Here is a 21,117-nt window from a genome sequence, read left to right as displayed (position 1 = left end):
TGTTGCTCAGTGGTGTTTCCTTGCGGGCCAGCTCATTTAAGTCAATGCTTTTGTTAAACTTATAAAGCACAGATATGCTAGTTTGTTATACTCTATTGCCTCCTCTACAACCTGCCTGACAACGAACACTGTATCAATCGTTTTTCCGGAAACCTTGCTGCTCCTCGCTTATTGTGGTGTAACTGAGAATATTTTGTTAAGTAGTGCGGCCAGCTGTTAAGCCAGAGCTTCTCCTCCGCATTTCGTTGGGGATATTGTCTCGGCCTGTAGATTTATCACTTCTTCCACCTTGTATTTGTTCTAGATCCTTGATGTTTATCCCCTTAATAGTCTATTGTGTATTTTTCTCAACAACCCCAAACCTTTCTAGACTTAAAAATATTACTTCTTCTACCATTATCATTCTCATATTAGTAATAAAAATAATGAAGTGGATTTCAAAAAAATAAAACACGAGTTAAAAAAAAGGTCAGGTTCTATTTATCTTACAAAGTTCAGTAAAAAAACTAACACTCAAATAGGTTATAATAAATTAAACGCACGTACAAACACAACAAAGCCTAACATCAAAATAAAGTTAGGATAAAAAGTGGATGAATGGTTGCAGCCTAGCAGTCCATCAGGATTCACTGCGCCAGCTAAACACTGACACACCCCCTCGACGCAATCGGCAATATCTCGGTACTTGTCATTTGGTAAACACTCTTCGACACTAGTGCATATTCCCCCAATTGCTGCCGAACGAACACACTTGTTCTCGTATCCGTGGTAATTGTCTTGGCACGTGCAATTAAAGTCTTGACTACAAATACTGTCGTGGAGGAATTCGGAGCATTGTACATCTTCTTCGCAAGGTTCGCCAAAGTATGTAGCAGCTGAAACAAAAACACTTTGGTTCATTTTGATCCGTTAATTTGAAAGCTTCAAATATTTAGCTATTTCTTACACAGAAACTGTGAAAAACAAATTAGGTGCTTCCAGTTGAGATTTTGCCAAAAATTACTGGAGAAGCACTAACCTAACCTTATTGGCAAAAAACGCTGTCATTAACTTGCGCTATGCCGACGATACTGTTATAATTGCTGACACAGCAGAAGCTTTACAACGAGTTATGGAGTAATGCTATGATGAAGAATATAACAACTGCCATTGAAAAACAATTTCTATAAGCAAAAGAGGTTATAGTCTCAAGCTTCCTTATCTAATAACTGTAAATGATGAACCCATCAAACGCATCCCCAAATGCAAATAGGTGGGCTGTTGGATAAACAATAACCTAAATCGAAATATTGAAATAATCTGTCAAATTGGACAGCATTTCTCAATATGACGAAGGAAACATTCTCTACTAACCAAATTCCCAAGATAACTAAAATACCACTTTGTAAAAGGTATGAAATGCCTTGTTTCCCTAGGAATCATCATCTTCATTAGCGGTGTACACAGTGTCACCATCTGTCGTTTTGTTTACTGTATGAAGCCAAAACTTAAAATTCTGCTCGTTCAGTCTTCGATATGTGGGTTTTTAAAGGCTAATATGGTTACTCATAACTTCGACTACGGAATCCTGTTGAACGGGAAACGTATCAATAACATTCGATACGCAGACGACACTGTGGTAATTGGCTTGACACAGTTGACGAACAGGATAAATGGTGCTAGTAAACAATATGGTCTAACAATGAACGCAAGTAAAGCCAAGTTTATGATAATAGTAAGCAGGACATCCCAAATTGCAACTGTTTATCAGAGAGAGTCCAGTAGAAATGGTCCAAATTCACTTATTTGGGAAAGTTGATTAATCAGCAATGGGACATGGGAAAAAATAAGACAAACCTTTATTAAAATGTCAAAACTTTTTAACTTTGTTAATCGAATCCATCGATGCTACGTTTCCTCAACACTCTTCTACTGAGTAAAGTCATGGGCATTTACAGATCTGAAAAAAAGACTTAAAGCATTTCAAATGAAGGAAGGAAAGTGATAAACACTATGAAAAGAAGAAAAGTTGAACATCTGGACCATATCATGCAAAACGAAAACAAATACCAGCTTGATAAGGAAGTTCTACGGCAAGAGAGGACTAGGAAGGAGACTAGACTACACCACCTCTCGTTTACCCATGATATCCTTATCATTGGTAAAAAACTTGGTTTTCCAAAACAACCACTGAATTATTCGGAGGCACTTGAAGAAGAATAAGTACGAATTGCTTCAAATAGTAATTCAATAAAATTAATATGACTGTTAAATTTTGATTGACTATGTTTTGATATGATGACACTTTCTCCTTACTTCTTTAATACAATAAAGAAACAATTCACTTTTGAACTGAAAAATGTACAAAAATCGTTTAATTAACCCGTAAACAACAAATCAGTAGTAACCTAAAAACTAGCAACTCACCTTTTAAGCAAGTTGTGCTATCTCGACTGACTGCAAAGCCAACAGAACACCGGCACACTTCTCTACAAGAAGCGTTGCCGATAAAAGAGCATTCGTAGTCACTTGCGCAAGTTTGCCCCAGGTTTCTGGCTACGACGCAGCGTTTGCGGTCTAAAGAGGGACGCAGTCCGATATTGCACTGACACTGTCCATCAGTGCAATAGGCGGTAGTACCGTCCTCTAGAATGCAGTTTCCGTCGGTACGACAAAAGTCTTCCAACACTTAAAAAAATATATAGTAAATTAGTATAAATAACCAGATGGCTTCAAGTGGTACAAATCTACGTGTCATTTGTTTGTATACTCTTTAGTAGATGCTGAGTTTCTTATTTTGTCCTTATAGTTGCAGTACAAAAAAAGTTTTGGGTAATTGCGTTGAAGAAGTGAGAAACAGAATCAATGCCAGAATCAAAGCCATAAAACTAGGTTACTGGGCAAAATTTACAAACGGTATGGATCACGACCCATATGGAGCACAGAAGAAAGTCTGGAAGATGCTCAAGAACAGGAAAAAGCCACATACTCATAATGAGTTTGTGCAAACAAAAGGAGTCACCAAAGATGTATGGGAAAAATACTTCGAAATACATCGAAAACTACGAGACAAACCATCAAATAACACTGAACGAAGAAGAAGTAATGGCAAAAATAAAAAAATTGAAGCTTCGAACAAAAAGAATGCTTCGAGTAGCCGAAATGAAAACGCTCAGCACTATAATGGGAAAAACAAGAATAGACCGAATTAGGAACACTGACATTAGGGAACAATGTGGGGTGCAAGACATCGTAAGATGGGGGAGGCAAAGAAAAAGATATTGGTACGCTCACGTGAGAAGAATGGAAGAGGGAAGACTGCCACGCATCGCACTTTAAGGGAAACCAATAGGGAAAAGATCACCCGGAAGACCACCTAAGAGATGGAAGGACAGCTGGCAGTCCACCTCCCAGGAACTGATCCAGAGGAACCTGCAAATCTAACAGATTGCGAGATCTTAAATATGAATAAGAAGAAGAAGAAGACGTTGAAGAAGCCCAGTAGGAGCCTTTACCAATTCTTCACCATTTTTCAAGTCAGTTTCTTACAAATTGCAATTATCTGGAAGATACAGTGAATAAGTAGCGTGCTGGTAAAGCGAGATACTGTATCCATATTTGTCGACAAATGTAACTCTTCCAGAATTTGGATAAAATGTGTTGCACAAAGATAATAATGGGAGTACTACTACTCATATATTGAAATTTGGTCTACTTTCAATACTCCGAACTCTGTAAGTGTGTGTAGTTATATTATTTTTGTCTTACACAGTGATTTATGACATCGACCATCTTGAGTGTATCTAATAGATCCCTCGGGACAGCCACAGACTCCATCGCATTTTGCCAGAGCACCCAAGTTGTCAATACATTGCTCGTCGATTTGGCATTCTTCTCCAAAGGTAGCAACTGAAATATTTACATCTATGAATAGAAAATTGATATATTGGCTTTGTCTTATCTAAAGCCTTTATCAGTTATCTTAAGTTAGTATCTAAATGCACGTCCCCCAAGCCAAAATAATTTAATATTCGACGATTTTATGGTCATCAAAATAACAATATTTTACCATTTAGACCACTTCCAGAACTAAACAAGTTTTGCTTTATGTCTACATGTAGACAAGAAATATTTTGGAAATTAGCTGGTTTACGTGACGTCTATAGCTTAAAAAGTCATTATATCATTGATTCAGAAGAGTCACCGATATGTTATTCTTAGGAAAAATCAACCTATTGTTGCTGACACATTTCCATTTTCTTTGGTTTTGTTGTATTTTGAGATAGAAGGTAATTTAGGTGGAATGCTCACGTGAGTAGGACGTTTTCTGACTTGTGACCAATGATGTATCTAGTTCTCTGATTACTAGTTGACTAAACAGACCTTTTATTAGGTTACCTGTCTTTACCTCGCCTTCACTGTCAATTACACGGTTTTCCACTAAACTTGCCAGTGAAAAACTGACTGAAACGACTGGAAAAAGTGACATACCATTGGAACTTAACAAATGACAGAAATCGGAACTTTTCTCAGCAAGATTTATTTGTTTTCAGTGAGAAGAAAAATAAATAAACAAATCACTTACGTTTGAGGCATGAATAAAACGTTTGATTTCTCTGTAACATCTCAAAACCTAGCATACATTTACACCGTCCTACTTTAGTGTTGTCGTTATCAAAACAAAATGAGTTTTCCAGGCAGTCAGTGTCTTGCGTGCATCTTGTTCTTGACTCTACAAAAAAAAAATCAAAAATAAGATACAGCATTAAACCGTTTTAGTTTTTACTGGAAAGTTTAAGTCACACACCTACCTAGTCTTTCTGTGATCTTACCTAGTCTCTCAAAAAGTTCAGTTTCGTTCGTTTCTTGACTAGTCACTATGTGAAGCATTATAAACTGCAAGACCACACCCAGCACTATTCTAGTCATCTTTTATAGGGTTTTATATCAGAAATTGTTACATGCTTATGTTGTATTACTTTTTCAGAAATAGGTTTAGCAGGTGAAGGTAGCTAATTGTTATCAGACAGGTTTGATAAATATATCGCTCTTATCTTTCATACTGGCGAAAGATAGCAGGTTTTTATCTTGTGGTGATCAAGTCGATGAGTGTATGGTTGTACTCGTTTATTTACATTCATGATCAGTTAATTAACTACTTGGTAAAATAATCAGCAGATAAGAAAATTACGTCATCCTTGGATTGTTGCTTTAGGATTTATCATCTTAAAGATAACAACAAATTGGTCACGAGACTTTAGCTTCCTTAGTTTACTTACTTCTTTTGGTCTAATGGTAAAATTTTGTGTAAAACTGATATTACATTTGTGAACTACTTGACGTTTCAAGGAAGCAGAAATCAATCAAATCTATCTGATAAGTTTGTTAATCGAGTATCATTTTTATTAATTATACGATAATTAATGTAGTAAGGTGTTACATTTTTAATACTCCCACAAAGTGTACTAAATTTGCAGATATAATGTTTATTCTACAATTCCGTACGACACAAGTATAGGAAAAAGATAAGAAGATACTTTGGTAACATGGCAACATGAATCTTTAGTGAAATCATCTCTTATTTGATCATTTCACAGTTTCAGAACATTCCACGATCAGTCCAAGAATTTTCCCAAGGTGTAACAAGTCTTTTGTGTTGTCTTACTAATTCAAGTAAATGGAAAAGAGCGCTCAAAAATGTTATATTCCCCACATAACAAAGTATATTTATGTGAAAAATACATGCCAGGCATATGGCTGCTGTACAAATTTAAGTTTTTAAATATTCCAATAAGTATATGCCAGAGGGGTATGTCAGAGAAGTGAAAACTGGTCTTTGTAGTATAGTTTGATATAAATTGAAAACAGTTTCGTAAAATTGTTACAACACAATATTTCAAATTAAATGATTAAATGAGAATAATGAAAATATAGTATAAACTATAAATGGATATAAGAAAAGCAAAATATGAATATGTCTTATTTTAAAATCTTACATTTTCATTCAGTCGATGAGCTAATTCAAGCACAAGAAGATTACAACGCGTAAACGAAACAAAAACTACAAAAATTACTGAAATTACAAAATAAAATACAATTTTGAAATTTCCGCCTACATCAATGGTATTTTTAGATTCCTGAGAAACATGCCTGGCACATGAACTAAAGGGACAAAGTAATATACCAGGCACGTATTGGGAATATATTTTCATATACTGGGCACATATCTTGCATATATTTGAGAATTTTGCTGTGGGTCTTAGCCTGGGCAACTATCAATTTTTAGAGGTTTTACCGATTCCGATTTTTTCTGGTCTAGGAAGATTTCCAGAAGTTTTTGGGTCTTCTGAATGATATTTTTAAGAGATTTTTATATTTTCATGTTTAAAAGCCTTCAAAAATCATTTTTAGAAGAATTGTTATGTGTTGGAGTTTCCTGAGTATTTTCTGTAATAAATCTGATGTTATGTTTTACTAAATTTGTAAGTCAGAAGACAGTTTAAATATTGTATCCAAGAATTGAGCTAAATCATCTCCAGAAGGTCGTCTTCTCAACTCTAGAAGAATTTGCCTTGGTTTGGTTGACACAATGTTACAAGATGATTCCATGTTTTCTAATCATTTTCTTAGTAAGTTGCAGATACTTTGCTCCATTTACAAGACAGAAATATAATCCTCCACATCCTCCCATGTCCTATATAAAGCTCAATCTAAATCATCTCTAGAAAACCCTTTTCTCAACTTTTGTAGAGAAGTGGTATTTTGGTGTGTTTTCATTGCCAGAATGTCACAAGATATTATTATTTTTAAGGTTTCCAGATTTTCTGAACGTCTTCTAAGTAAGTTGCAATTACTTTGTTAAATTTTCCAAGACATGTTTCTATATTCAAAGCTCAAGGTAAATCATCTTCTGTAGAAGAATGTGCCTTTTTTGGACGTATTTTTGGTTCCAATCCATATTTACTGGCCGTTTCGTTCTTCAGACTTGAGTACATTTGACTTTGTTTAAGGACTTTGGTAAAGCCTTTAAAAAATCCGTTTGCCAGAATGATTTGATTGTATTTTTAACTGTTTTATTTATCAGAGCTCGTTTTAGTCTGATTTTTGTCAAATTAGGATTATCAGCCCATACACTGGATTTTGATGATTCAAAAATGGATAATTGCTATTTTCAATCTTTCGACAACTCATACAAGACAGTTTTGACATTGTCAAGCAGACTTTTGTTGACTGAAATTGCTGCACTTTTTGCTTGAAATTTACTTACAAAGCTGGAATTTAAAAAATCTTTAAAAATTTTCCCAAAAGCTTCAAATTGGTCATTCAGAACTTCTGTTGACTGCAATTGCTGCATTTCTTGATTTTGATTGCTAAAAGATGAATTTCAACTATTTTCAAGTTATTGATGACAGTACTATAAATGACATTCTTTATAACACTGACTGCAGGGAATCAATTTTCAAAAATTGTCATTTTTACTGCAATTTTGACAGTTTGAGACAAATTAGAATTATCAGCCCACACAGTCAGTGACAAAACTGTCAAATACAAATTTTTGACTCTAAAACCTTTGATAATTCATTCAGAAGTTTAAAATAAAATTAAATTGTTGCACATTTTATTCTGACGTTAAGGAACACTTTGACACTTACTTCACTTAACTGTCAAATTTCGCCCCATAGAGGTATAAATACGTTTGATCTAAAACATTCGCACTTAATATTCTGCGCTAAACTAAATAAGAATACAATATACATAATTTATGTATCAAGGAGGATCAACAAGGAACAATCTCCTTCGGACAAAATCTTTAACATTCCATCGGCGCCTTATAAAACCACATAAACGCCATTCTTCTCGCGCCAATTTGCACTCAAATATCTCAGAAATACTTTCGCAATAAACTTATTATCACGTACGTCTTGGCGAATGTTTAAATGTCGGTTAACACTGAATTCAACTTAAACTGGGGATCTGTAAACCGGGCCTGAAGGTCGATTAAGAAATACCCGATTATCGATGAAAACGAGATTCCGATTTTTTTCGGCAGTGCTGCAGTTTGTACCATTATGTGGCTGTGGACGGTAATTGTGTGGTCACTAGTGTTCAACGAGAGTGTCCGAGGACAGTTTTTGAACCTGGACAGTCCTATACGAGACGCTACTAATATACTAGAAGAGTATGATTTTGTTGTGGTTGGTGCAGGTAAACTTTTTCAGTTAGTGTTAGTCAGATAGCTAATGGGAACCAATCAGGTTCAGGAGGATCAGTGGTGGCTAATCGACTCACTGAAAACCCAGAATGGTCGGTTTTGCTACTGGAAGCCGGTAGGGATGAGATTTTTTTGACTGATGTACCCTTAACAGCGTCACTTTTGTCGATAACTGGGTATAACTGGGGATACAAGAGCCAGAAAATGACAACGGCTTGTTTTGCTAGTAGTGATGGTCGGTGTAACATGGCCAGGTAAGTTACAATTTTAACATTATCGATAACAGCTGACCAACCGTTATATCGATAAAAGTACTCATTTTCATTATTAGAGCTGAGACTTTTAGGAATGGGTGTTTCACGTAAAAAACAGAAAGATCCTTTGTATTTTCCACCAGATAAAGGCACATTCACTGCTGATATAAGTTTTGCAAATTGAAAACTAGTTTACAGTTTAAAATTTCTATATTGCATTTGTCAGATAAGTTCAAGATCTTATGATTCGTTTTTAATTGCAATTTGTTCATTTTAGATCTTGCAACAAGAATCATTTATACTTACTTGTGTACTATTCTTCATTCAAATACTATTCATAATCAGTCATTAAGTGATAGAGTTTGTACTTGAAATATTTGTTAACAATAATTACCATATTAGTAATAAGAAGGTGAACAACAGCGAACAAATACTGTTGGCTTCAGGCAAGTTGGTTTCGTATTATCTTGTATACGCAACAAAACATTTAAGTACTCATTTTATTATTATTACTAGCTTTGTAATGAAGCAAATACCATTCTTATTTAAACTATCGAACTAATAAAATGATAGATTATAGGTAAAATCGGCAACAAATGTTGGTGGTACCAAAACAGCGTTTTCTTGATTTAGCGCTGCAAAACTGGTTTAAAGCCCACAAAAATTGCATACAGGTTTAGAAAGTATTACGTAAAATATTATAAATTTAAGAAAAAATCTAAAACAAACATGTTAGAATTATGGTTAGAATGAACCAATAAACAGAAGAAACAAAGAAATCAATCATCCAGGTAGTGGAAAATAAAATGAAATTTTAAAATCAAAAATGTAACAAAAACAAGTACAAATGGTTATTAGGACACTAAATTCTCTCTTGGTAAAGCTGTTTTTATTGACAGCTTTGACTTACAAGATCGCTAAGTGTAAAATCAAAATTTCTTCTATTCCAAGACAATTGGGACTTTGTAAGTGAAAAAAATGCAGAAGAAAACACTTTTGCACAATGGGACGCGTTAATATTTCGGAGAGTTCAACAGTTGATTAGGCCAGAAACCTTTAAATGTCCCAAACAAAATTATTAATGTAATAACTTCATAGACAAGTAATTGTCTAAGGCAGAAGTGTTTGAGCATCACGTGCCAGCTGCCGTGAACGTCAAAACTTACTTAACCAAGACGTGAAGCTGGAAAAATGACAGTTTTTTTACAATACTTGAAGCAAGACATATTTTCAGTTTCTTGACAATTGTCACGTGATTGTCTAAGTAAATAGTGTTCTAGTATCATGAGACAACTGTCATAAACGTCAAAACTGTTAAAGTTTGCTTAACCAAGGCGTAAAGCTGGAAAAATTACAGTATAGAACAGTTTGCTTACTATACTTGAAGCAAGATATGTTTTTAGTTTATTGACAATTATCACGTGACTGTCTAAGTAATTGGTGTTCTAGTATCACAAAAAAATTGTTATAAACGTCAAAAAGTAGAAAGAAAGAACCTCTTTTGCACAAAAGGATGCGTTGATGTCACGGAGAGTTCAACAGTTGATTAGGCCAGAAACCTTTAAATGTCCCAAACAAAATTATTAATAACTTCATAGAGAGACTGTCTAAAGAAATAGTGTTTGAGCATCACGTGCCAGCTGTCATAAATGTCACAACTGTCAAAACTTGCTCAACCAAGCTGGAAAAATTACAGTATAGAACAGTTTTCTTACAATACTCGAAACAAGACATGTTTTCAGTTTCTTGACAATTATTTTCACAGACATTGAGCTTCAAAGAATTCACAAATTTATTTGAAGCATAAACTTTCATAAAACAAAACCAAGAGAAAAGAAAAGTAAAATAAAAAAAAAGAAAATATAAGAAACACAGCTAATTTTTAAGAAGAAGAATAGAAACTCCAAAAGATAAAAATCAAAAAAATCACATTATTGAGAAAAATAGAAGAGAAGAAAAGATAAATAAATAAAGTAGGGAAGAAGCTGATATAGCAGATACCAATTTGCCAGCTAATTCAGAATGATCATGCTCATTGTGTAAAGGAGACTATTTAGATAAATTCAAGTTTCCATGACTGTTAGAAGGCAAAATCCAAATGTAATTCTTCTAAAACAAAACTGGAAAATAATACTGAAGCAAAATTAATGAACGTGCATCGGTGTTAAGGATAGCTAATATTAACTTACTTGAACGTGTGTTATAACAGAAGAAGACAATACCACATCTAGCTGCCAAATTTGCAAAATAGTTAGTTTTTGACTAACAGCCTTTATTTGATAAGACCAATCCAGAAATGTGTCTTTTTTTCGAAAAGTTTAACGTTGTTGCCTTCCACATATCCACTTTTTTGATTTTGGGTTTAAAGAGCAGAAAATTAGTCTTATTTTCAAAGTCCAGAAAGCCAGTTTCAATAACATTGAACTCGAAATTTGCTGTTGAAATCATGGTCGATACACTGTTATCACCCACTAGCAAGATAGTGTCATCGGCATATTGAATTCCGCCAACTTTAGCAGATTAAGCGCCTATCACTTCATGTAAATAATAAATAAGAATAGTCCCACTGTCTTGTGAGACTCCAGTTGAGTTATTCAACTAGTTTTACTAAGAAACTATCATATCAGCTCATATTGTCAAGATGGAACAGTATTTAACATAGAATACTTTGAAGGCCTCTCAATGTAAATAGAGTTTGTGGTGTTTCTAGATTTGATCACTGTACTGTTATCCGGTGGTTACAAAATGACATAATTATACACATGGATCACATCCTTGTTTCTTACCCATTTTTAAGAAAACGGTAATTATTATCTAAACTTGGTTTTGTTGACATTTAACCATGAGAACCATTTTCCAGCTATTTCAAACACTTTTTTCAATAAGGCAACAGTTTTAGTATCTCTTGGCCTTTCTTTTATTAACATTGATCTTGAAACACTAAATCAGAGGTTATTTATCTACGTAACACGCTTAAATTCTCATTAGTCACAAAATGACCTAGAAGTTTTACGTAACCGCTGTTTGGTGTTCGAAAAAACAATATGTTTACTGGTCCATTAAATGCTAAGAAAATAATTTGGTTCTGATGAATAAAGTCAGAAATTTTCATGATTTGGAGGACACAAAATTCTTCATCAAGTTTTAAAATGTGCCCTGAATTTTGAAGCAAACTTCATTGTTTATTATGAAATTGTATGCATATTTAAGCTGGCGTTGATTGTTTTGTACGGAAAGCACTTGACAGAATACTAATTGATAAAGCTAGACGATTCTTGACGATTGGTTTTAAATTACAAAGTTTTATTTCTGGTTGCTCCATAACTTCTCAAAAAGTATATTATCCAAATTGCCACTTACGCAAAAGTAATTTACAATTAGTGCCATTTGTATTGATTTAGCATAAGTATTAGCAAAGATCACACCTTGGTTAAGTAAGAACATTGTTATTAAATATCGAGTCATAAACTGTTTTACTATACACATTGCAAAAACTGTGCAATTTTAATTAACTTTACAGGGGCAAAGGATTGGGTGGTACCAGCATTGTCAACTTCATGATTTACTCTAGAGGAAACAAACAAGATTTTGATTCTTGGGCTAAAGCAGGCAACACCGGTTGGAGCTACCAAGAGGTCTTGCCATACTTTATGAAGTCAGAAAACTGCACCACTTGTAGGAATATCGACAATCAATACCACGGCACTGAAGGGTATTTAAACGTGGAACACGCTGGGTACGAAAGCGCCTTTGTGAAGCGATTTCTCAAAGCTGGCATAGATCTAGGCTATCCGACCACTGATCTGAATGGCAAACGCGGTTTAGGTTCAGTTAAACAAATAAAAAATTTGGCAGTTAAATAACACACCCTCGTAGGGTTTTCCAGGGTGCTGGCCAATCTGAAAGGTGGTAGACGTTGCAGCGCCTCCAAAGCCTTCCTAAGGCCTGTGGCGCATAGACCCAACTTGCACATATCTATATTAAGTAGAGTTACCAAGATATTGATCAACCCAACCACTAAACAAGCTTACGGAGTTGAATTTTTTAAAAAGAAAACCAAACACGTAGTAAAAGTGAGGAAGGAGGTGGTGTTAAGTGCAGGATCAATCAACTCCCCACATCTACTGATGTTGAGCGGCATTGGACCTAGAAAACACCTGGAGGAAAAGAAAATCCACGTAGTGCAAGACCTGCCCGTCGGACTAAATCTCCAAGATCACCTATCTATGTCAGCACTTCCGATTTTCGTTAATGAAAGTCTTACAGTGTCAGATCTGGCAGTACAAAACCCCAGGGATGTATTCAATTATTTAGTTCGCGGTATAGGACCTTACACTATACCAGGTGGGGCAGAGGCACTGGGATTTATAAAAACCAACAGAGCCCCCAAGTCACAAACCGATTATCCGGACATTGAGTTGGTGTTGGGGGCTGGAGCACTAAATGGTGATGTCTACGGTTCCTTCAGAAGTCTTCTGGGTGAGTGCAACTGAAATTGGTGTTTTACCAATGAAAATATAACATAATTACCTGCAGGTTTCTCGGAAAAATTCTTTCGTCAAGTGTACGCCCCTTATATTGGTAGACCAGCGTTTAGTATTGCTGTGGTCCTGCTCAGACCTAGAAGCATCGGTAGGGTTTCTCTTAAGGACTCCAATCCTTTCCATTGGCCGGTGATTGAAACTAACTACTTGACCAACGATGAAGATGTCAAAGTTTTGGTAGAAGGGATGAAAACTGTAAGTACTCAAAACTAACTGTAGTAGAGAGACTGATGGTTGATGTTAATTTGATTCTCAAAATTAAACCTCTAATCAAGGAAGACTTTGTTAACAAACCCTATAACACGTAATAATTCACATTCTCTCAGCTTAAAAATATTTCAGCAGAAATTGGCAAAATTGAAATGAAATCTTATGAAAATGTCGTGTTCCTCAATGTCGATAGGATGGACATGATGATCTATTTAATATAAGAAAAAAGTATTATTTGAAAAAAAAGAAGACATTTTTTGTACACTCTACGTTTTCCATATTTACTTTTATTTTACACTAATCGTGGTTGAGTAACAGAATAATATACTTCTTAAACAGTTTATTTCTATTCTATGTCTACAAAAGATGTAACCAAATTTACTCCCAAGCTTCACAGTCTCCCATACATCCTTCCAGCTTTACAGCACCAGCTTGCACGGTATTCATCACCTTCTGGTGCAATTTCTGCGCCAAACTACATCGGGGTAAGCACAGTCTATTTGATGAAATGGCATTTTCACTAGGACACCTGGTGATTGAGTAGTTGTGTTTGCAGTAGTCGCAGTAGTATTTGGTAATGTCTTCCTCGTAAGTTGGTTTCGTGAAGGTTCCTTCATAGGTAGAGCAGATTTGACAGTCTATGGGAGAGTGGTCGGAATCACAAAGACATGGAAACAAGTTTGGTGTTTTGACATCAGCACAGTAACAGCAAGCGCACGAATTTTCTTCTGGTTTCAGTTTAATCACTTCCTCTTTGAGTACCTTATTGGGGTTGAGCCTTAAAATGAGATCATCTTCAGGACGTTTGTATCTAAACTCGGGCTTCTGTTTGTCTTTTTTTGGAAGTTTCTGTTGAGCTTTGCTAAAAGCCGTAGTGTGACAGACTCTCCTGTGTGATGGAGGTAGTTTCTTTGGAGAGCTGCACTTACGCATTATTAAAGGAGATGAGCAACTTTGGCTTTGTTTCCATCCTTCACCAGTTTGCAACACCTCTTCTATGGTGGTTCTGGTGCGGAGTTCCAGCTTAGGAGCTATAGTCCCCGGGAAGAGTTTGGTAGGCTTCATTAGAAGATCCAGACAAGAGTACAAAAGATTTTCTAAAGTGGTTCGAAAACTAGCAAGCACCACACCATCGTCACAATTCCGCCATTGCACCAACTCAGCGCAGAAATTCTCCCTGGCCAGGCTGCGTTGCAACTCAGCAAGCCCCCGCTCCTTAAGAAACGTCTTGTAAAACACAAATTTCTCATTAAGACTCACTGGAAAGTAGGGTTTGTGCGCATTGGTCTGAATGCTGGAGTCTAACATGTACACTTGCAACGACACTTTGCCGTTGGAACACAACCAAACGCCCGGACATGATATTTTTTCTAGAGTCAATTCCACTTTTACTAGGAAACTTCGCGGGGGCATGTTTGCCACTGCATGTTGCTTGAGGTGTGTGTATTTCCGGAAATGTGATCGATAGTTACGGGAATTATGTAGGTTAACAGATGAGTGTCATTTCGTGCCTGGTTGTCAGGGTTTCTTTAGGATCCAAACAAAGCGTTTTGTTTGCCCTAAATTTTTGCTATTCTGGGAAGCTTTGTTGCATGAACAAACCTTTTTGTGACTGCTTATACTCTATTTGCTTTTGTTAATGTTGAATAGCAGGGCAGGACTATACAAATTCTACTGTCCCAAAAATGAAATAAAAACTCAGATGACAAACTCATAATACAAAAATCTAAAACAAAGGAAACACAGTTTTAAATTAAACGACTTTACAGGTGGTCTCAATAGCAAACTCACCCCATTTCAAAAGATTCAACGCCACCATACTACCATTACCCTTCCCAAATTGCGAGTCTTTGTCCTTTAACACGGACGAATACTGGACATGCGTGCTTCGACTAGCAGCTACCACCTTGGGCCACCAGGTGGGCACGTGCAAAATGGGACCTCGTGAAGACCCCACTACCGTGGTAGACCCGGAATTGAAGGTTCATGGGGTGGGTAATCTGAGGGTGGTGGACGGATCAATTACGCCTCACGTGGTGGCGGGTCATACCAATGCGGCAATTTATATGATCGGCGAGAAAGCCAGTGATATGATTAAGGAGAGATGGATAAACAATTAATCAGTCCATAATTGTGTAAATTCAGTCAAGTACCTGTAAAAATTATTAAGATTAGTATTAATTTAGCTCTAATTAAGTCATTAAAAGTCAACGCTTATTGTTTTTTAATAATAATAATTTATACATTTTTAATTTTAAGTACAACTTGTTTGTATCAAAACAACGTCCATATTTTAGCCAAAATTATTAGTAAAAATACAAACTTTAGTGTACCTTGAATCTAGCGCTAATTAGAATTCTAATTAAAGTGGAAACGACAATATGTTTCGTAACAATTTTAATGGACTCCATTGACCTTAAATGTCCAAATTGTAGTATTATGTTAAACTATTTTGATTAGGTAACAGCTTATAGACTTGATTTGGTTGACCTGCAAGCACAGTTTCAAGTTTATGGTCAATTCGTAAGATTACAGTGATGCCGATATTGTCACGTTTAAATTGTAAAGTCCTTTTGGCTCAGCAAGTTAAACGAGGCGTGTGTATTTTAATAAAGGCCTTAATGCAATTTAATGACTAAATAGTATTTAAAACTAAATGACCAAAATGGTAAGTTTATCAACTTAGTGAATCGGAATAAAACTTCTTTAAACACTTTAAACAATCCCGTTCACATACACCCAATATTACAATAATTAAACTGATTGTACTTACATTCTCATTCAGGGTCTGGCACTCGCGATTATTATAATTTAGAAATGGTTTACTATTTCATTAATTTACGGACCCGGTGCGAGTTGGAGAATTCGGGACGACTACATTTATACCAAATCGGTTCAGTAACGAAATGTATTGTTGTTCGTCGCTCCTTTTCCATATTCCTGCAAGCTGTATTTGTCAGTAGTAGTAGGTATGATGCACTATGTGCATTCTGAACTATCAATATGATAGTATCTAAACAAAAAAGACTCGTCCTAAACAGAACAATTTCAACATTCACGATTTCTGCAATTACTGAAATATTATTTGCACTACATTTGTAACTTTTTTTATATAAATGATGTACCACTCTGCATCTTGCCTTCACTTTTGTACCACTTTGGCAACACTGAAACAAAAACAACTAAAAATACAGTAAACAAAAGCGCTTTCTCGCCTCCCTAAAGTAGGTTCAAAAACCAAAGTGCGTTTCTACTCCGGATCGATAAAAATCTACCTTTTTCTCTTTCTAACCAATCAGGTATTTGAAGTGAAAGCTTTATACGATTCTTCGCGTTTTGGTCTGCACTCGCCAAATGTCGGTTAACGGGTGAGTATCGTTTCGTCAAGGTCGCTAAAATGGTGGTTTCGCACATTTGAATCGCGCTTTTAAGACAAAGACTGGAACAAAAACACCCTGTATATAACGGAAATTTAAGTATGTCCGGTGGTGCGAAATGGTCCAGGGCAAGTTCGGTCTGTCTTTGTTTTTGTTCCTTTTGTGCAGCACTTTTACCGTTGGGACATCCAAATGGCAGGATTTAATGCTAGGTGAGTTTGGCTTTTTGTTTGCGCGGCACAATTTACTAATTAACCCAGATTTTATAAACGTGGTCTCATTGCATTAGTTGATAGATTATTCAATCGATCAAATAAATCAATGAGATATAATGCTCTAGATTCTATAATTGGATGGGAAAGATATAACCCTCGAATTAATTGCAAAACGATATAAGTATTCATTATTAATAGAGTCCGGATTAAAAAGCACTAAAATCGTGAAAAAAAGTTTTCAAAAAGCACAAAACTCTATCAGAGATGCAAAATTTTTCTTTTTTTGAGTTCAAGTTCTAGAAATGTTTTGAAGCTTTGGAAGATTTTTGGACAGTTTAAAGAGCATATTGAAAGTGCAGTGAAAGCTTTAGAGGCATTTGAAAATTTTTTTAGAAAATTTAGACTGTTTGTAGTGTTTTGAAATCTTTTTAGATTAATCTAGAAGCACTGAAGGTTCTGGACTGCTTTTAAAGCATTTGAAACCTTGTAAACGGTTCTAGAAACTTTTCGAAACTTTTTAAACTGCTCTAAATGCAAACGAAAATGGAAACAACTGTCTTAAAATGATTTGAGAGCTTCTAGACTAGATGAAGAGCATTTGGAAGCTTTTATACTGGTCTAAAAGCTTTTGGAAGGCTCTTGACTTGTTTAAAAACATTTTGGAGTTATTTCTGTAGTATTTTAAAATATTTTTAGACTACTTTAGGAGCATTTAGAAGATTTCTGAAGAGTTTAAAATGCTTTGAAGGTTCTAGACTGCTTTTATAGCATTTGAAACCTTCTAGACGAATCTAGAAATTTTTGAAAGCTGTTAAACTGCTCTAGAAGCATACGGAAGCTTTTAGACTGTCTTGAAATCTTTTTAGAGCTTCTAGACTAGTTGAAGATCATTTGGAAGCCTTTAGAGTGTTCTAAAAGCTTTTGGAATCTTCTAGACTCTTTTGGAAGGCTTTCGACTGCTTGAGAAGCATTTTGGAGTTTCTGTAGTGTTTTAAAACCTTTTTAGATTACTTTAGGAGAATATGGAAAGTGTTTGGACCTTTCCTCGTGCGATAAAGCCATCATATCCATTCTTGTAAATATGTACAGAATTAGTTTAAAAAACGTTTTTATACAGGATGACAACCTTATAGGATGACCCATCATGGGAATATTGGAAACAATAGGTACAGGGGTCGTCTACCAAAAAAATTTTTTACCTTGTTTTAAATACCTCTTTTTTCAGATAGAAGTAACTGTAAATAAATACTTTAAAAAAATACAAGATATTTTAGGAAAATATAGAACTGACACCTCAAATGCTCCAAAAATGATTGATTTAAAGCCACACAAGTGAAATAAACCATTTTTAACGTAACTAGATATTTCACCATCAGTAATGCATTGTTATAACTGTTTTTCAACTTACATATAAGGCACCATGAGACCAATTTTGAATAAATTAAAGTGTATTGTAATAGTTTTATTTAGGGAAATCGTATAATTACAGTACAGGTGGAGCATCATGTGTAAAGAGTGAAAGTTTTTGATATCTAGCTACTGTTAGTTATAATTATTATTACATTCTTATACAAACAATTGGTACTATAGTGTAACCATCCTAATTTAAGTTTGTTTAGAATAGGAATGTAAAAGGTGTAAATTATGGAAAGCAAATTTTTTTGTTGTAGTTGAAACTTTGGTGAAGCAATGGGCTCCGTTGATCTGGCTTTCACCTGAAGAAAAGTTTATGCCTTTGAGTGTGGAAGAATTCTTGGAAAACACCAACATAGCCGATGAGCAGGGCAGTGTGGTCACAAAAAGTAAACATTATGCCAGGTTTTTCCAGTACAACTCAAAAAAGTACTTTCTAGTTCCAAACCAGCCTTTAGGTATGTTTACCTTTACTGTCTGTCATATAAACAAAAATAATTTGGTACTTAACCAGATGGACTTAAGCTGAACCAATCATCCTTCCTCTATGGGAAATCTCCTCCAGTTCCTATCTACGCTGTGGTAACTTACTGCCCATCTTTCAGGGATCTCAGCGAGAGAACAGTACCACCGTTTCACGTCACCTACTGGATGTTCTATCCCTTCAATGAAGGAAAAGACGCTTGTTTTTTAGGGAAAGTCCCTGCCCCGTTAATTTTCAGCAAGTGTTTGGGACATTACCGGAAAATCGGCAATCACATTGGCGACTGGGAGCACATGAGTCTGTCCTTCTCAGGATCATCGTATCCCGATAAGTTGTTCCTCGCTGTGCACGACGCTGGTGCTTACTACGACTACGACAGAGCTACCAGCCTGTTTAAGTTCCAGTCCAAGGCAAAACGTAAAGGAGTCGCTCAAGTTCCTGCTTTTCCTGACTTTGTCAGACTTCAAGGTGAGACATTATCCACAGGAACAATCTGTATTATAGCATTTGGTACAGCAATTTAGTTCTTTAAGAATATTTATAAAAGTTAGATAATTTTATTTCTTAACTACTCCTGTAATACTAATGCAGGTTATCTATTTAGGAGGTCATCCAGTGCTGTTTGCCGCAGAAGGTTCGCATGGATTATGGCCAACTCCAGGCGATCACGAGTTTATTCGAGTACCAAAAGTGCTGGACAAAACCGGGTTTGGAAAACCGTGGAAAACTTGGGCAACAGTGAAGTTCCACCACATTGGAAGAACCGAAATGCCCGCGTGGATGACCTTTAAAGGGAAATGGGGAAACCCCAAAACCAAATGCGTGCTGTTGAAGAAGCTCGGTTTGTGCGAGTACACTGAAGGACCCCGGGGACTGTTAAGGGATCATCAAGATTTTTACTGCTAGTCAAAATAGTCTGCTAGTTTTATAACTTTGTATAGTTGTTGTAGTAGTTGTATTAGTATTAGAGATTTTATAAAGCATTATTAATTAAATTATTGCTTATTAACTGCTATTGTTGTAGACTTTTACTCTAAATATTTTCTTGATTCCATTAACCCCAAATCGTTCAAAAGTTATTAACGCCAATATAACATTAAACATTGCACTGTACTATTGTCTTCTTCTTTCATTGCACTGTACTATTCTATATCTATCGGTATTCTGTTGTCTGCCATTTTTGCTAAGTCAGCTCTAACAAATGTGTCTCAAAGGCGAGATATCTGAACCACTGAAGAGCCGCTTTTCCCTCTTCTCTACCACACAACTTGCTTTCAGGATAAGGTTCTCTTTCCACTTGATGCATATGTTTGCTGAGTTCACAGTGTCCTGTGATTAGGGCAACTGCTCTCCTCAGTTGCGCCCTATCCAAGTTGCAAAAGTTCTCTTGCTCTTTGATTGTGCCTCCCATAAACATTTAAGTTTGCCTATGCCAGGGAGTCCGTCCCAGTGTCGTTTGATTTCTTATAAGATCCATTATTTCTTCCTTTGCTGTCTTTTGCTCCATTCTTAGAAGGACTGCAGTTTATTTTTCTTTGTTGTTTTGGTGCTCTTTTGTCCAATGAAGGTATAATTGAATGTGTTCACCAAGGCATGCCACAGTCGTCCATACTATTTTGGAACATATTTCAACAGACTCCAATGCATTCAGTGTAGCCCAAGAAATTGTAATAATTTATTGCTCGCAGATAGTTTATTACTGTTAAATACGCTCGCCATATACTGCCTAGGTGCATAATAATGCTATTCCCTTTTCCTTTTACGTGGCTGTTATCTATTTTCTTAGTTAGGAAGACTTTTTCATCTTCAAGCTTTATAAATATTTTGCTATGTTGTCCCATTTGCACTTATGGTGTTCTATGATCGTTTGTTAAAAACAAGCTTCTGTGCATGGTCTGTCTGGTTTCACATTGGCCTGTCGTTTGCCGTCTTATGCCACCAAAGAAGAGAGAACCATAAGTATCGATAGGAGCTATTTCCTGGTGTAATACCAGGAAAATTTGGAAAGCCTCAGTCTCCAAGTCTTACCTATCATACTCCCGCATATTCCTTTGCAATAATTGTATTTTCTACATGGATTTTGTAGGTGAGTTTGGTGTCTAATGTTAGTCCCAAATATAAAAGTTTCTTAGTTTGCTCCCATTGTTTCAGGTTGTACTTCGTACATTTGCAACTACTTCTGTCTTGTGAAGAAGAGTAGTTTGGTTTTAGCAGGGTTCAAGGTTTGCCTAAACTGCACCAGCGTCGTACAGTGAAAAGAGCAGGCTGCAATGATTTTATGGGACACTCTCAAATTCTCCTCTAACAAGCAATAAGGTTATATCGTCTGCAAAACTCACCTTACTTACCTGTTGTTATTGTTATTTGCTCAAGTGCTGGATAGGAATTGTGGAAGAATAAAATCGATACAGATTCGTTAAAAAAAGGAG

General features: G+C 35.8%; 4 protein-coding genes across 5 annotated transcripts; 2 read left to right on the top strand and 2 right to left on the bottom strand.

The window, feature by feature from the left end:
- Nucleotides 1-457: 457 nt before the first annotated feature.
- Nucleotides 458-5,019, bottom strand: LOC145729696 (uncharacterized). 2 transcript variants are annotated; one of them, XM_081980559.1, is made up of 5 exons: nucleotides 4,791-5,019; nucleotides 4,565-4,711; nucleotides 3,748-3,888; nucleotides 2,407-2,667; nucleotides 458-875 (listed from the first exon to the last, which is right to left on the bottom strand). In XM_081980559.1, the coding sequence occupies exons 1-5, from the start codon at nucleotides 4,906-4,908 to the stop codon at nucleotides 523-525; spliced, it is 1,020 nt and encodes a 339-aa protein (XP_081836685.1). In that variant the 5' UTR covers nucleotides 4,909-5,019; the 3' UTR covers nucleotides 458-522. The 2 variants fall into 2 exon arrangements, with proteins under 2 accessions (XP_081836685.1, XP_081836693.1); XM_081980567.1 differs by having other exon boundaries at nucleotides 4,812-5,016.
- A 2,675-nt stretch (nucleotides 5,020-7,694) lies between these two features.
- LOC145726561 (glucose dehydrogenase [FAD, quinone]-like) lies at nucleotides 7,695-15,538 on the top strand. Its single transcript, XM_081975705.1, has 6 exons — nucleotides 7,695-8,184; nucleotides 8,235-8,445; nucleotides 11,966-12,270; nucleotides 12,322-12,924; nucleotides 12,982-13,184; nucleotides 14,969-15,538. The coding sequence occupies exons 1-6, from the start codon at nucleotides 8,049-8,051 to the stop codon at nucleotides 15,317-15,319; spliced, it is 1,809 nt and encodes a 602-aa protein (XP_081831831.1). The 5' UTR covers nucleotides 7,695-8,048; the 3' UTR covers nucleotides 15,320-15,538.
- Nucleotides 13,525-15,107, bottom strand: LOC145726572 (uncharacterized). The gene is made up of 2 exons (XM_081975733.1): nucleotides 14,991-15,107; nucleotides 13,525-14,925 (listed from the first exon to the last, which is right to left on the bottom strand). The coding sequence occupies exon 2, from the start codon at nucleotides 14,610-14,612 to the stop codon at nucleotides 13,578-13,580; it is 1,035 nt and encodes a 344-aa protein (XP_081831859.1). The 5' UTR covers nucleotides 14,613-14,925; nucleotides 14,991-15,107; the 3' UTR covers nucleotides 13,525-13,577.
- Nucleotides 15,539-16,538: 1,000 nt separating the features above from the next.
- On the top strand, nucleotides 16,539-19,701 carry LOC145726567 (uncharacterized). Its single transcript, XM_081975720.1, has 4 exons — nucleotides 16,539-16,788; nucleotides 18,462-18,662; nucleotides 18,719-19,156; nucleotides 19,293-19,701. The coding sequence occupies exons 1-4, from the start codon at nucleotides 16,695-16,697 to the stop codon at nucleotides 19,592-19,594; spliced, it is 1,035 nt and encodes a 344-aa protein (XP_081831846.1). The 5' UTR covers nucleotides 16,539-16,694; the 3' UTR covers nucleotides 19,595-19,701.
- Nucleotides 19,702-21,117: the final 1,416 nt, after the last annotated feature.

Source organism: Ips typographus, linkage group LG1 (assembly GCF_016097725.1).
Source record: "Ips typographus isolate SLU linkage group LG1, UJ_Ityp_2.0, whole genome shotgun sequence".
NCBI lineage: Eukaryota > Metazoa > Arthropoda > Insecta > Coleoptera > Curculionidae > Ips > Ips typographus.
The sequence above is the reverse complement of the archived record's forward strand: the minus strand, read 5'-3'. Positions and strand labels throughout refer to the sequence as shown.

Excerpts from the sequence above, each read along its gene's own strand:
- LOC145729696 (XM_081980559.1), bottom strand. The coding sequence starts at position 4,908 with ATGACTAGAATAGTGCTGGGTGTGGTCTTGCAGTTTATAATGCTTCAC. Across the intron at positions 4,712-4,790 it reads TAAGATCACAGAAAGACTAG|AGTCAAGAACAAGATGCACG; the intron begins GTAGGTGTGTGA and ends TTTTTTTTGTAG. Across the intron at positions 876-2,406 it reads TAGCACAACTTGCTTAAAAG|CTGCTACATACTTTGGCGAA; the intron begins GTGAGTTGCTAG and ends TTTTTGTTTCAG.
- LOC145726561 (XM_081975705.1), top strand. The coding sequence starts at position 8,049 with ATGTGGCTGTGGACGGTAATTGTGTGGTCACTAGTGTTCAACGAGAGT. Across the intron at positions 8,446-11,965 it reads GGTCGGTGTAACATGGCCAG|GGGCAAAGGATTGGGTGGTA; the intron begins GTAAGTTACAAT and ends TTAACTTTACAG. Across the intron at positions 12,925-12,981 it reads TTCCTTCAGAAGTCTTCTGG|GTTTCTCGGAAAAATTCTTT; the intron begins GTGAGTGCAACT and ends AATTACCTGCAG.
- LOC145726572 (XM_081975733.1), bottom strand. The coding sequence starts at position 14,612 with ATGCCCCCGCGAAGTTTCCTAGTAAAAGTGGAATTGACTCTAGAAAAA.
- LOC145726567 (XM_081975720.1), top strand. The coding sequence starts at position 16,695 with ATGGTCCAGGGCAAGTTCGGTCTGTCTTTGTTTTTGTTCCTTTTGTGC. Across the intron at positions 16,789-18,461 it reads ATGGCAGGATTTAATGCTAG|TTGAAACTTTGGTGAAGCAA; the intron begins GTGAGTTTGGCT and ends TTTTTGTTGTAG. Across the intron at positions 19,157-19,292 it reads TGACTTTGTCAGACTTCAAG|GAGGTCATCCAGTGCTGTTT; the intron begins GTGAGACATTAT and ends TTATCTATTTAG.